General features: G+C 41.3%; 1 protein-coding gene across 2 annotated transcripts in view; it reads left to right on the forward strand.

Annotated features, from left to right (window-relative positions):
* The window catches only part of LOC118731253 (putative adhesion G protein-coupled receptor E4P), a 53,528-nt gene that overhangs the window by 24,608 nt on the left and 13,748 nt on the right, over positions 1–15,172 (forward strand). For both annotated transcript variants that reach the window (XM_045589179.1, XM_036459683.2), the window contains exons 4-13: positions 831–983; positions 1,677–1,717; positions 2,351–2,486; positions 3,467–3,574; positions 3,730–3,911; positions 4,895–5,062; positions 9,694–9,888; positions 11,572–11,807; positions 13,845–13,911; positions 14,968–15,059. In XM_045589179.1, the coding sequence (XP_045445135.1) occupies positions 831–983; positions 1,677–1,717; positions 2,351–2,486; positions 3,467–3,574; positions 3,730–3,911; positions 4,895–5,062; positions 9,694–9,888; positions 11,572–11,807; positions 13,845–13,911; positions 14,968–15,059 (1,378 nt within the window). The remainder of the gene's footprint in view (positions 1–830; positions 984–1,676; positions 1,718–2,350; positions 2,487–3,466; positions 3,575–3,729; positions 3,912–4,894; positions 5,063–9,693; positions 9,889–11,571; positions 11,808–13,844; positions 13,912–14,967; positions 15,060–15,172) is intronic.

Below are 15,172 nucleotides of genomic sequence, written 5' to 3' on the forward strand. Positions count from 1 at the left end.
GTCCTAGAAGTGAGATGGCTGAGTCAACAGCTAAATCCATATGCAGCTTGATTAGATATTCCAAATTTAATTCCAGAAAAGTTGTACCAATTTGCATTCTCACCAGCAATGCCTGAAAGCGCCTGTCTTTCCACTGGCTCAGCAGAATGTGTTGTCCAATGATTTGACATGTAATGATTATCAGGTTCTAAAGCCCCATATATATATTTAGGTCTATTTCTGGACCTTTAATCTCTTCTACTAGTCTATCTCTTCATACACCAGTATCTCATTGTTATTTTGTTTTTGTGTTAATTTTTACTGAGGATATTTTTTCTATTTATTTGTTTTTTTGTTTGTTTTTTTAGAGAGAGTGTGGGAGGGAAAGGGAGACAAATAGAGAAAGGGAGTGAGAGACATTGATTGGTTGCCTCCTGCATGTGCCTTGATGGAGGCTAGGTATCAAACCTGCAACCCAGATACATGACTTTGACCAGACTTGAACCTGTGGGCAAGCCCTCTAATCAGGGAACACACTGCCAGGGCACTGACTTTGTAGTATGTTTTGATGTCTTGGAAGGCCAATTCCTACCTCATAGTTTTCCTGGCTATTCTTTCATGATAGTAGCAATTCATCTCATTCCATAAAGTACTTGTAGATATTTTTTTTATTGGGATCATATTATATTTGTAAATTAACTTAAGAATTGTCATCTTTATAATATGAAGCTATTTTGTGTGAGAATAGATGTGTATTTATGAATAATACTGGGTAGTAGAGATTCCATGGGCAAGGGAAAATAATATAGTTTTATGAAAATGAAAAATGGTATTTTTCTCTTGATTCACAGATATTGATGAGTGTAAGACCGGGCTGTCAAAGTGCAAGAAGAAAGCATATTGCAAAAATGAAATCGGAAGTTACTACTGCAGCTGTGTCCCAAGTATTCCTGTTTTAAACTGGATGGCTAAAATTTTTAAAATGGACTATGCAGATTGTTATGGTAAGAACCTCCAGTGCTCTCAGTTTGTAGTATTCTGTTACAGCAGCCCTAGGAAATGAATACACTTTACTTCTAATTATTAAGGCATGTAAAATATTTCATGCACCTGGGAAGGCTCAATTAATATTAGCTGTTATGCTACATAACTCTGTTCTAGAACTTTTTGAGTTCCTTTAAATGAGCTAATGTGTATGAAGCCACTTTAGATACCATGCTGTGTAGACAAGGGGAAGTATTATTACTATTTCTATATTATTAATTCAATTAACATCCATTCTCTGCACCCTTGATATTCTGGGGCCTCTTCTGTATACTCCCAAGTCATCTCATTCTATTTGTTAACATCTTGGACCCTTGTAATCAATTAATTGTTTGCCATTATTGGCAGCCTGCAAATTCTAGAAGGGAATTCCCTTTGTCACTATGTCGACCTCTATCCATCAGGTTTAACACTGTGCCCGGCTTTTAGTAATTGCCCAATAAATACTATGGACTGAATGATTGAACTGGAAGCCCCATCCTAATTCTCTTTTTATTTTATTCTATAAGGCTTTTGGGACTTCTTAGCGGGAAACTAGGATAGGATGTAGAAGCAACAAGGAAGGACCCAACTTGAGGGCGCCTGGAAGAAGGGATGTGAGCCAGGGTGTGTTATCTCCCATATTTGATTCAATGACTACTTTTCTTTCCCAGAGGACATTCGTGAGAAGACAGAGCCATCAGAGACCATTTGGGTGAGTAAAGTGAAGCTAATTAGTTTGGGAAACAGCTGATTAGTCTTCCATGTCATTCTTCTGCTCAAATACTACCACAGCTTCCCTATGACTTTTAGGACACAGCACAGGAGTGATTTTGTCCTTTGTCCCAGGAGACAGCATTTGGGGACATTTTTGGTTGGCACAACTATGGTGTTACTGACACTTAGTGAGTGGAGATCAGGGATGTTTCTAAACATCCAATAATGCCCACGGTAACCTCCCACAATTATTATCTGGTCTGAAATGTCAATTGAGACAATTGAGAAACCCTGGCAAAGGTGTCAAAGACCTTCAGCAAACATCTAGAGTCTCATTTCATCCCCTCACCACCTGCCATTCCCTATCTTCCTCCATAAGAAACTTTGTAGATTCCAGATAACTCATTTTTTAAGCCTTCATGTTCTCAAAAATACTATGAAGCTAAGGATACACTCTTCACAGGGCTGCAGTGATAAATGAGAAAAGTCATATCAGATTGACAGCACAGAGCTTAGCTGCACCTTAATAAATGTTATTGTCTTCTGGGCTCGCCCAACCACACTTATGTACATTCCTGCTTTTTTAAAGTTTATGTAAGAGTCTACCTAACTGGCTTTATTTCTTTGAAAGACAATTCTAAAGAAAAATGAAAGCAAACAGTTCATTGCAAAAGAGGTGACCCAACTACTTCAAAACGTGGAATTGACCATATGGAATGACAGTTTTGCTTTTCCAGAAAAGCATGAAAATTCTATATTTGATATAGGTAAGAAACGCTGAGCATTTTTTTTTTTTTTTTTTTTTTTTTTTAGGGGAGGCAGGGGGAGAGGGATATTTTGTCAGACTTTATATTTATATGTCATGGAGAGAGTTAACTCAAGGGATTCTTCCCAAATGCAGAATCCAGGGACTATTTCCTTGGAAATCTCTTGTTATTTTTTTATTTTTAAAAATATATATTTTATTGATTTTTTACAGAGAGGAAGGGAGAGAGACAGAGAGACAGAAACACTGATCAGCTGCCTCCTGCACCCCTCCTCCCCCCACTGAGGATGTGCCCACAACCAAGGTACATGCCCCTGACTGGAATCGAATCTGGGACCTTTCAGTCCACAGGCTGATGCTCTAGCTACTGAGCCAAACCAGTTTCGGCTCCTTGGAAATCTTTTAGATGCTAAGCTTTTTTTGCTAAAGTTTTCCTACTCCCCCCCACCCCCCACCCCACTAAGTCCTTCAGTACACATTTAAAAATTGTTTTTGCCTTTAAATATTTAACCATAGAGCCGAAAACGGTTTGGCTCAGTGGTAGAGCGTTGGTCTGTGGACTGAAAGGTCCCAGGTTCGATTCCGGTCGGGGGCATGTACTTTGGTTGCGGGCACATCTCCGGTGGGGGGTGTGCAGGAGGCAGCTGGTCGATGTTTCTCTCTCATCGACGTTTCTGGCTCTCTATGTCTCTCCCTTCCTCTCTGTAAAAAATCAATAAAAATATATTTAAATATTTAACCATAGAGGTTGAACTTACCCGCCCTAGTTCCAGCTCTGAGTTGGTTGCGCAATGTGTGTTTCTCAGGCAATTTTGACCATTTAATTCCCAACAGCCAGAGAAGTGGGAGGGAGTACCATCTGGTCTACCCAGTATGCAGAAAATGAAATCACCAGGAAGGGGTCTTTCACAGAAGGGGGTCCTTCAGTTCTTTAGGCATGAAAAACGAGCCAAGTAGGACTCATTTTCTTAATGTTTCCAGTCTATGAAACCAAGAGATGCAATGACACAAACGAGAAGACTGTTCTGGAAGCTGGAAATAACACAATGGATATCAACTGCAATGATGCTTTCAAAGGAACCACAAGAGGTACTGTGTCTAAGATGGGTTCCCTTGGCCTTCATATTCTAGGCTGTTGTCTCATGTCTAGGTGACTGGGCCAAGATGTGGGGACTTACAGTATTTTATTCAAATTCCCCAGATGATAAGCCCCCTATAAAGAGATTTCTCTTCTGTTTTCTCAGAGAGTAAAGTTGCATTTATCACTTACCGGTCTCTTGGGGATATTCTGGACGGATCCTTTTTCAGTCATAGAAGAGGAACACTGGACATAAAACTGAACTCTCATATTGTGAGTGGCACCATTGGTGTAAAAGAAAAAGTTTATCTGTCTACACCTGTGTTTCTGACCTTCAAACATACTGAGGTGAGTAAAGCCCAGGGCTGGTTCTCTATGTGTTACCTTAAATGGGTGTCTTATCAGGATCCTGGCAGGTAACCTAATCCAACTCTGATCATCCAGGGTTCAGAGAACTGACAATAAATATTGAGGCCTCCAGAGAAGCTTTTATTTTCACACTAGAGGCCTGATGCACAAAATTCTTGCACTTGTGGTGTGGTGTGTGGTGGGGGGGGGGGGGGGGGAGGGGCAGGACGTGTCCCTCAGCTGGGCCTGCACCCTCTCGCAGCCCAGGAGCTCTTGGGGGATGTCCAAATGATGGTTTAGGAGAGCAGGCTTAAGCTGTCAGTCAGACATCCTTAGCACTGCTGCGGAGGTGAGAAAGGCTCCCGCCACCGCCACTGTGCTTGCCAGCTGTGAGCGTGGCTCAGGGGCTATTGGCTGAGTGGTTCTTTTCCTGTGGGAGCACACTGACCACAGGGGAAGGGGGGGCAGCTCCTGTGTTGAGCATCTGCCCCCTGGAGGTCAATGCATGTCATAGCGACTAGTTGTTCTGCCATTTGGTTGATTTGCATACTAACCTTTTATTATATAGGAAAGATTATGCCTAAAAAGGCAATGGGGGGGTGAGCATTATTGAGCCCAGTGAAGGCTGGAGGCATGGAGGAGGGATTTCCCTGCTGGAGAAAGAAGTATAGAAGAAATACCTGGGCTTCTTTAGCTCTCATCCTATGATCTCTCACTAGTTCCTCTCATTGGTCCTACCAATGACAGGCAACCTGGGTAAAATAGTTCATTAAGGTCAATTCCCAGGACTCTGAGATGACCAGAGCAGGGCAGAGTCAATGAGAATAAAGTCCACACATGTGTGGTATAAAACTCTTCACCACGTGGGCTTTAGATGATGGGGCTTTCACATCCAGTTTCCAACCCAGTGAATCCTTGACCAACCTATGAAGTTAAAATAGTAAAACCAGACAGAAAGCCACTTTTTTCTATTCTCTTTCCAGCCAGGTGGTGCAAGAAGAAAACTCCTGTGTGTGTACTGGAAAGGATCAGAAGAGGGAGGCAGCTGGTCGACGGAGGGCTGCACTCATGTGAGCAGCAATGATTCTTACACCAAATGCAAGTGCTTCCACCTTTCCAGCTTTGCTGTCCTCATGGCTCTTGTTCCTCAGGTACCAAGATTCATGGTCCCTTTCTGTGAATCTGAGTGTGTCCAGAATCTGGGAGGTCATCTGCTCCATGTCTTATAAAAAGACTCTTGAGATGTGGAGTCAAGCAGAAGCAACTTGAGAGGTAGTTCCAGAAGGTACCGGCAGGGGACTAAGGAAGTGAAATGGGAAAAGGGACAGAAACCACACAGAGAGCACTACCAAGCCACTGTGGATAATTGGAGTTTATGTCCCTCTGGAGGACTCTGGAAGTCAGTGTAGTTCATTCTAACTGAATGTGAGAGAGCTGGGGTATTTATACAGCACCTCCCTTCAGTTATTAGTTGAAAGCTACATCCAGGAGATAATAATTCTCTGACACTTTCCATGGGTATGACAGAGTGAGCTCAACTTAGTGGAGGAAGCCCTCAGACATTGGGAAGTTGGGCTGTCAGCTCCTTTGGTAGAAAGGCCCAAGATGATCTGGGATTAAAACAAAAAACAATCAAAAAACAAAACAAAACAAAAAAAACATCTGTTACTCTGCAAGAGAGAGTTATATCTAAACCTTTGTGGTCAGACCAGAAGAAGACAACTGACTGTTACCAGTGAAAAACCAAAGCCCCTTGAATTTCCACCCATATCTAGAATAATTCAGGTTTAAAGAAATTTACCTATCTTCTTCCCCTACTTTTTTTAGCTTCCATTTATTGAATATTTACAGTATGACAATAATTTTATTGCATAATTAACAAAATGGCCTCATTTTTTCATTCACCAAGTTCACATATGATTGCCTGCTATGCATCAGATGCTGTTATAGGCACTGGAACATGACAGACAAAGAAATACTAACTTTCATGGGAACTACTTTTGAGTGCTGTGTTTTCCAATAGAATCACCAGCCACATGTAGTTATTGAGTATGTGAAGTGTGGCTAAAGAACCAAACTTTAAATTTTATTTCATTTTAATTTACTTAAATTAAGAAGCAGTGTGGAGTTCCATTCAAGATGGTGGAGTAGAGGGAGGCTGTGCTCACCTCCTTCTATAAGCACATCAAAATTACAGCTAGATTATAGAACAATCAACCTGGAGGATCATCTGAAGACTAGCTAAACAGAAGTGCTATAGTTAAAGATATAAAGAAGAAGCCACATTGAGACAAGTAGGAGGGACAAAGACAAAGTGGGCTGGCCTCAAACCCATGTGTGGTGGTGAGAATCCATAGGATATCTCAGCTTCTGATGCCCTCCCCGAGGAGTTGAGGGGTCTCAGCCCAATACTGGACTTCCCAGCCTAGAGCACCAGTGCTGCGAAGATAAGCCCATGAAATATCAGGCTGTGAAAATCAGTAAGATTCTGTCTGTCCAAGGTCATACAGGAGGCTGCTTGAAACCTCGTGTCCTCTTAAAGGACCCAGAAAATCTCACTTGTGGGCACTCATCTTGACCTCTGGCAGAGGGACATTGGCTTGGAGCCCACCAGATACATACAGAGAGAAACTGAGTTATGTGGCTTCAGGGTCAGGGTTGGAGGGATGACAGCCATTGTCCCTGTGTTGAACTTACTCCAACATATTTGAACCTGCATTTGCCTGGTGAACTCCACTCACCCCAACATGGGGATTCCCTGGGATCCTACCTCACCCAACTGAAGTACTACCTGAGGCTCTTTCAATGACTGAGCCCTAGGGGCAGCCAGCAGGTGGTGGCAGGTCTTTGTGACTTTTGATCTCTTGCCCCAGGTCTGGTACTGGTAGAAGCTGGCCTCGGTTCTCAGTGTGATCTTTTTCATGTGCATCCAGACCTAACACAGGCAGCTACCAAGCATAGTCACATTGTAGCTCCTAAAAGGAAGCTGTAGGCCAATTATAGGCAGCATCTGACATTGGCCTGCCTGCACCAGAGCCCCTCCCAAAGGGCCCCAGAACCAGCACCCAATTAGCTCCACAAGTGGCACACCCAAAGATGGTCTCAGCAGGCACCAGGATCTGCTGGGGCAAATGCTACTCCACGGGTCAGCCCCTGGAGAGCAGATCTTGTGCTGTGGTTGTGGCCAATCCTCACAGCCAGTGAGCCTGAAAGTCAATTCATCCAATGACATTTCAACAACAATCAAGGCTCAACTTCAATAGGAGGGCACACACAATCTACATAAGGGACACTTGTGGAGCATCTGGCTCAGGTGAACAGAGAAACTGCATCATTGGGCCCCACAGGACACCGATTACATAAGGCCATTTTGCCAAGACTAGGATATGTAGCAGACCTACTTAATACATAGAAACAGACTCGGGCAGTCAAAGGGAGAAGACAAAAAACACGAAAGAACAGGAGAAATTTCCAGAAAAAAAATAATTAAATAAAATTGAGGCAAGCAATCTACCAGAGTTCAAAACATTGGTTATAAAGATGGTCAAAGAACGTAGTGAAAAGTTCCACAAAGAGATAGTAAGCATAAAAACAGAAATAGAAACTATAAAAAAGAACCAGTAAAAAATAAAGACTACAAAAACTGAAATAAAAAGTAGACTTGAAGAATCAACAGCACATTATTATTATTTTTTAATATATATTTTATTGATTTTTTTTTTACAGAGAAAAAGGGAGAAGGATAGAGTTAGAAACATCAAGGAGAAACATCCATCAGCTGCCTCCTGCACACTCCTACTGAGGATGTGCCCACAACCAAGATACATGCCCTTGACTGGAATCAAACCTGGGACCCTTTAGTCTGCAGGCTGATGCTCTATCCACTGAGCCAAATGGTTAGGGATCAACAGCATATTAGATGAAGCTTAGGGTTGAATCAGCAATTTGAAGACAAGGTAGCAGAAAACACCCATTTGGAACAGCAAAAAGAAAAAAAATAATTTAAAATATGAGTATAGTTTAAGGAACTTACTGGGATGACATCAGTTTAGCAACATTTGCATCATAAGGGTACCAGAGGAGAAGAAAGAGAGCAAGGGATTGAAGATCTATTTGAAGACATACAAGTTTAGGAAGTGCAGAGACTTCTAAACAAGATGAAGTCAAAGCACTCCACATCAATGCATGTCAAAATTAAAATGGCAAAGGTTGAAAACAAAGAAAATTTTAAAAGAAGCAAGAGAAAAGCAGTTACTTATCTACAAGGAAGCTCCCATAAGAATGTCAACTGACTTCCCAACAGAAAATTTTCAGCCAGATGGTATTGGTGTGAAATATTCAATAGATAATTTTCCACAGAAGTCATACAGATAGCCAATAGACATATGAAAAGATGCTCAACATCACTAATCATCAGAGAAATGCAAATCACAATGAGATAACACCTCAAACCTGTGAGAATGGCCATCATCAATAAGTGAACAAATAATAAGCATGAGCAATGATACGGAAAAAAGGGAACCATTTTGCACTATTGGTGGGAATGCAAATTGGTGCAGCCATTAGGAAAATAGTATGGAGGTTCCTTAAAAAATTAAAAATAGAACTACTTTATAATTCAGCAATTCTGCCTCTGGGTATTTTTCAAAATATACCCAAAACATTACTTGAATGAGATATTATATATGCATCCTTATGTTCATTACATTATTTACAATAGACAAGATATGGGTGCAACCTAAAAGCCCATCAATAGATGACTATATAAAGAAGATGTGGTACATATATACAACTAGAAGCCTTGTACGTGAAATCGAGTGGCCCCACTCATCCACATGCACAGCTCCGCCCACCCACCATTTGGTCATTACAGCGAGAGGGTGTTAGGGCCACTTGCTTTTTATAATAGAGATGGAATATTACTCGGCCATAAAATAGAAGGAAATTTCACCATTTGTGACAAGGATGGACCTAGAGAGTATTATGCTAAGTGAAATAAGTCAGATAGAGAAAGACAAATACCATATGATTTCATTTATATGTAAAATCTAAAGAACAAAATTAATGACCAAACAAAACAGAAACAAATTCATAGATACAGAGAACAGACTGATAAATGCCAGATGGGAGGGGGTTGAGGGCTGGGTGAAGGGATTGCTATAAATTGGCAGTTACAAAATAGTTAACAGGCATATGAAGTATAACATAGGGAATATAGTCAGTAATACTGTAATAACTACATATGGTTCCAGATGGATACTACCCTGTTTCCTCGAAAATAAGACAGTGTCTTATATTACTTTTTTCTCTCAAAGTTGCGCTAGCTCTTATTTCCAGGGGATGTCTTATCTTTCCATGCGCTAGGTCTTATTTTCGGAGGATGTCTTATTTTCGGGGAAACAGATGTAGAATCATCGTGGGGGGGATCAGTTTTTAAGTTTAAAAAAGTCTAACCAGCTCTGGCTGGTATGCTCAGTGGTTACAGCATCAGCTTCCACACAAAATGTTCATGGATTTGATTCTGGGTCCAGGGCATGTGCCTGGGTTATAGGTTCAATCCCTGGTCCCAGCCCCAGTGGGGTCATATACAGGAGGCAATCAATTGATGTGTCTGTCTCACATTGATGCCTCTCTGTTCTTATATGCCCCTGTTTTAAAGATAAGAACAGCAAGTCACAAGGAGGTTCACTCATTCATCTGAGGGCCTGAGCTAGGAAGCCCATCTGACTCTCCAACTACAGAGTTGGAAACTATAACAGGTCCCTCTTTTGGTGGTTCCTAGGCGGATCTCATTCTAACAGTGATTACCTACGTGGGACTGAGCCTGTCTCTGCTGTGTCTCCTCCTGGCAGCCCTCACTTTCCTCTTGTGCCGATCCATCCAGAACATCAGCACCACCCTCCACCTGCAGCTCTGCATCTGCCTCTTCTTGGCCCACCTCCTCTTCCTCACTGGGATTGATCAAACTGAGCCTGAGGTAGGTGATTTAATCAAATTTCCTTGTTGTAATCAAATCTTGTTTCGAGGAAAGACTGGAAGAGAGGCAATAATCACCTGGGGGGAAATGCAAGAGTCCTGATTTCAGTTCTCTTCCTGTGTAATTTTGGTAAGACCCGTACTTTCTGATGGGCATTGAGCAAAGTGATTGAGAATCAGACTGATGGTATTAGATCGGTTTACAATAGCTGTTGTAACAATTGAACTCCAAAAAGCGGCGGCTTATCACAAGAGTAGTTTACTTCACCTGTATGTATCTGTAGAAGGTGAGCAAACATGTTTGAAGGGTGTCTGTCCTTTAACTAAAACAAGTAGGAGGCTCTTCTAGCTCATACATGGTTTCAAGGTCATCCTGTGGTCCTTTCCATTTTAGCCAACTGAAAAGAGAGAAGAACTTGGTGGAGTCCCATGAGGAAGGTTTTTATGGGCCACCGCAGGAATTGGTTCATATCGCATTCCATGGTCGTACCTAACTGCAAGGCATGCTGGGAAATATCATATCTGGCTGGGGAGTAATTTCTTAGAGACAAATCTATTTTCTGGAACTGAGGGGTGCATTTTTGGTGGACAGTATCTTTACCACACAATCAGCAGTTGTATCTCTACTCACTATACGATCTTATTAAAGTGGCTTCCCCTTTTTAATCTCCCTCTCTAAAACAAGGGCATCAGCATAGGGCTATAGCAAGATAGAATGCAGAGTCTGGATTAATCAACCAGAGAACAACGCTAGCTTTTATTTTTGCCATAGTCACAATCATATCATCACATCCAGGAAGAATTAGTAGCAGATGTTCTCCAAGGCTCCTTTCAACCCTAAAGACTATGATCTCACCTTCACAAGGTTATGAAAGCACTTTTCCCACTCCCCCACCTCCACAAAAGGCAGTACAGTGCTATGGTTAAGAGATAGTATGGCCTCTGCAGACAGTTTGGATTTCAAATACATTTTTTTTTATTAGCTTTGTGTTCTTGAGAGAAATTTTAACTTCCTGGGCCTCAGTTTCTTCATTTCAAAATGGGCAGAAGTTGGCCAACTACAGTGCACAGGCTAATTCTGGACCACAATCTGTTTTTGTAAACAACACTTTATTGGAACCACAATTGCTAATGTCCAAGGGGTAGAGAAAATAGACATCTCAGCTCAAGAAGAGAGAGCGGATTCTCTTTTCCTAGACCTTTTTGTTCTAATTCAGGCTCTTCATGGCTTGGATGATGCCTTATAGGTTAGGGCAATCTTCATTACTTATCTACTGATTCAAATGCTAATCTTCTGGAAACGCCCTCACAAACACACCCAGAAAAGTTTCATCTGCTATCTGGACATCTCTTATCTAAGTCAAGCTAACACATAAAATTAACCATCACAGCCTTCCAAAGGTCAAGAGCAATGGAGCATTTCCCTACCAATACTCATTTGTCAAGAATTTGAGGGCTGTTCTGGTGGCATTCATTCCTTGGTGCTTCTGGCTTGCCCCACACATGGGACAAGCAGACTTCAATGGCCAGTGAAAGGCTCCAGAAAATGTGTTGCTCCAGGCAAAGTGTCACAGGTTCTGGAATTAAAATCCCAGCCAGCAATTGGGAAACCGTTAAGTGCTGAGGATATAATTCAGTACAGACTACATCGGCGCCACATTCCTATATCTTCTCTCCCTTCCAGGTGCTGTGTTCCATCATCGCAGGGGTATTGCATTACCTCTACTTGGCCTCCTTTACCTGGATGCTCCTCGAAGGACTGCATCTCTTTCTCACCGTCAGGAACCTCAAGGTGGCCAACTACACCAGCGCAGGCAGATTCAAGAAGAGGTTCATGTACCCTGCAGGCTATGGGATTCCAGCTCTGATTGTGGCTGTATCTGCAATAGCAGGACACAAAAATTATGGAACATACACTCAGTAAGCATGATGGTAGCGTTTATGGTGGAAGTGGTACCCAAAATACAACTTCATGAAATTCAGGGGCAAGAGAGCAAACAGATGACCCCATATTAATAATCTGTGGTATTATGTTCTGTAGGGTTCTGAAAGAATAGAATGTAAAGAATAATAAGAACAACAAATCTCAAAGTCCCGTGCTATGTCAGAGATAGTGCTTTCTATCTGCAGACTCTCATCGACTCCTCCCATGAGGCTGGCATTGTTTGTCATGTCATGCACAGGACATCTGGGCCTTAGTGCATCTAATAAACACTCTCAAGGTCATGTCTAAAAGAAAATAAGTCAGAATTCCCAAAGCAGTATTTTTAATAGCCATGTTTTGCTGCCTCACTAAAGAAGTTTGCAAAGCCTTGCAAAGTTTGTTGAAGAAGTTAGTATTTTCGCAATGAGGCTTAGGGTAGGAAGTAGGTATGCATGTGCTAAAACAAAAAACAAAACAAACAAACAAACAAACAAACAAAAAAACAAGTAGGAGGCTGTCCTTCTTGAAGCCAGAGAATACCTTATCTCTATCTTGATCCCTAAATCCTGCCAGAATGGTTTTGGAGATAGTAGGGGAGATGGGAGTTGGCAAGTTTTCTATAAAAGGGCCAGATGATAACTGCTTTTTTGTTGTTGTTGTTTTTGTTTTAATCTTTGCAGGCCATGTGGTCTCATGGCAATGACTCAGCATTGCCCTTGTAGTATGAAAACAGCCAAGTCATAGACAATATGTAAATAACTGGGTATGGCTGTGCTTGAATAAAACTTTATTTATAAAAACAAGAGGTAGACTGAATTTGGCCCATGGGTCATAGTTTTACAACCCTTGGAACAGAACTAAGAGTGGGGGCTTTTCTGACCAATGAGAGTTGGTGATTGCTTGATATCTTTGCCAGTCTTGTACTGCCAGGTTCAGAATAAGTTATACTACCAATGCTAACATAAGCCATGACAGAATACAGAGTCTTATGGTAGTTTTAAAAACTACATTTACATTATTATTTTTATTCCTGTTTTACAGCCTTATTGAGATGTAATTGATATACAGAAAGTTATACATATTTAATGAATACATGTTTATGAGTTTGGACATATGCATACACTGTGACACCATCACCACAATCAAGGTAACAAGCATATCCACACCTCCAAAAGCTTCCTGGTCGCACCCAGAACATCAACACTGAACCAATCCACTGATTGTATTCATATGTCTTAAGTCTTACTTGTACTCCTTTGTGTGATTAGTTCTGTACAATTTTATCACAGGTATAGAGGTGTAGTCACTACCAAAGATTACATTCCATATGATTCTCATTATGTAACACTCTTGAAACGACAAAATTATTTTTACTCTCTTTCTTATTATAGTACTTATTATTATAGTACTCACTGTTATTAGGATACCTGCCTTTACTGAGCCTTAATTCCGCCAGAAACTGTATCCAAAAAACTATGTACACATGACCTCATTTCATATTTCCTACAAGATCTATAGGAGGAAAATGATGAAAGGAACCAGAGAAGGCTCAGATAAATGGAGAGGTAGTCCATGTTCATGGGTAGTAAGACTGCCTATCGTCAAGAAGAAGTTAGTTCTTCCCAGCTTGATCTATAGGTTCACAACGCATTCACATTCAAAATCCAAGAAAATTATTTTTTGGACATTTGTCAAACTGGTCCTTATATTTACGTAGTGAGGCCTGGAAGAGTTAACACAATGCTGAAGGAGAAGAACTAAATCACAGAACTGACCCAACCTGACTTCAAGGCTTGGTAGATAGCCACAGTATTCATTTAAATTTTTTAAATACTTCCGTTAGCACCACTTTACACCTGGGAAAACTGAGACTCAGAACATGTAGCCTGTATCAGATGGAGACTCAGGTCTGATTCCATCTAAAATCCAGGTCTGAACTAAACAGCTTCTGTCACTGCTCAGATCTTGTGAGAGGAATTAAACACCTTCTCTTCTGAGAAATAATCGGGGAATCCTTATCTTTCTCTCAACAGCTGCTGGCTCAAGACTGATGAAGGGTTCATCTGGAGCTTCATAGGGCCAGTGGCCATCATTGTCTTGGTAGGTGACCACTGATGGTTATGTTGCCGGGCCCACCAGCTTCGGTTGAACAGTACGTGAAAGTGGGATGAGGATTGAGAAAAGGAGACAAAGAGACAGACAAAAGATGGGATCAGGAGGGCTAACAGTTCAAGACTGCAGCCCCAAGTTTATTTCTCACAGCATATTTATACAGCCCTGATTACTCAAGCATTTGGCAAGCATATGCAATTTTATTATTATACCTGCACAGCTTTTTCCAGTTAACCTTTACAGACTTACCAACTTCCCTTTGACCTGCCTTGTGGCTACAGCCAGCTTCCTTGTTTCTTAGCCATCCTGCTTACTTCCCTTTTCTCACACTCTATGCTGACGGTCTCATAATATCTTGCTTTGTCTGCAAACTGGCAAGCCTCAGAGGGCCAAGGGAGTGGGTGCCAGACAGCCCACCTTGTGAAACACTGTCTTCTCAGGATCTTGTCAAGCCGAGACCGCTCCCCACATCATGTATTGGTGTGCCTGCCCTGGGTTGGCCAAGCATAGGGAGTGTTTGTTATTTGTTAAAGGGGAAATGAGATAAAGATAAGGAGATATAACCTAATGTGACCAACTCTCCCTTACTGGAAATATTGTCTGTATGTGTCTTTCCCTGGCTTCTGCCTTGCTCACTGGTTGCTTTGATATAATATAACAATCTACCAGGCATTCTTCTAAAAAAAAAAATCTACATTCATTTATTCAACAAATATTTAGCAAGTGTCTACTCTGCATAGAGTAACACGTTTTTCTGTTGGTTAGGAACTTTCATTTACATCTATTATCCTGGTATAGATATCCATAGCACTTTTTCTCTTTCAGAGTGTCCAGGTTTGAATGATAAATTATATATTCACTCTGTTCAAGCACCAAGTGCCACAGGTTATATACCTTGTGCTGTTTACAACAGAACATGTGCCTACATTATCCTTATGAAGCCTGTATCTTTTGGGAAAAGAGTCTTAGGTTCATCTCAAGTTGGAATGCATGATATGGCCTCAAAAGGAAATTGCAAGTACATTTTCCATGTTGTTTCCACAGATAAACTTGGTGTTCTACTTCCAAATTCTGTGGATTTTGAGAAGCAAACTTTCCTCCCTCAATAAAGAAGTTTCCACCATTCAGGACACCAGGTAAGAAGTTACCAGAATCAGTGGTTTCCAGATTTTCCTACAGGACAATTCTGCCTGGGAGAGAAAAACCGATACAAAAATGTGCTATAAATTTTCCTGGCACTAGATAAAAA

The sequence above is a fragment of the Pipistrellus kuhlii genome, unplaced genomic scaffold, assembly GCF_014108245.1.
Source record: "Pipistrellus kuhlii isolate mPipKuh1 unplaced genomic scaffold, mPipKuh1.p scaffold_m20_p_30, whole genome shotgun sequence".
In the NCBI taxonomy this organism is placed as follows: domain Eukaryota; kingdom Metazoa; phylum Chordata; class Mammalia; order Chiroptera; family Vespertilionidae; genus Pipistrellus; species Pipistrellus kuhlii.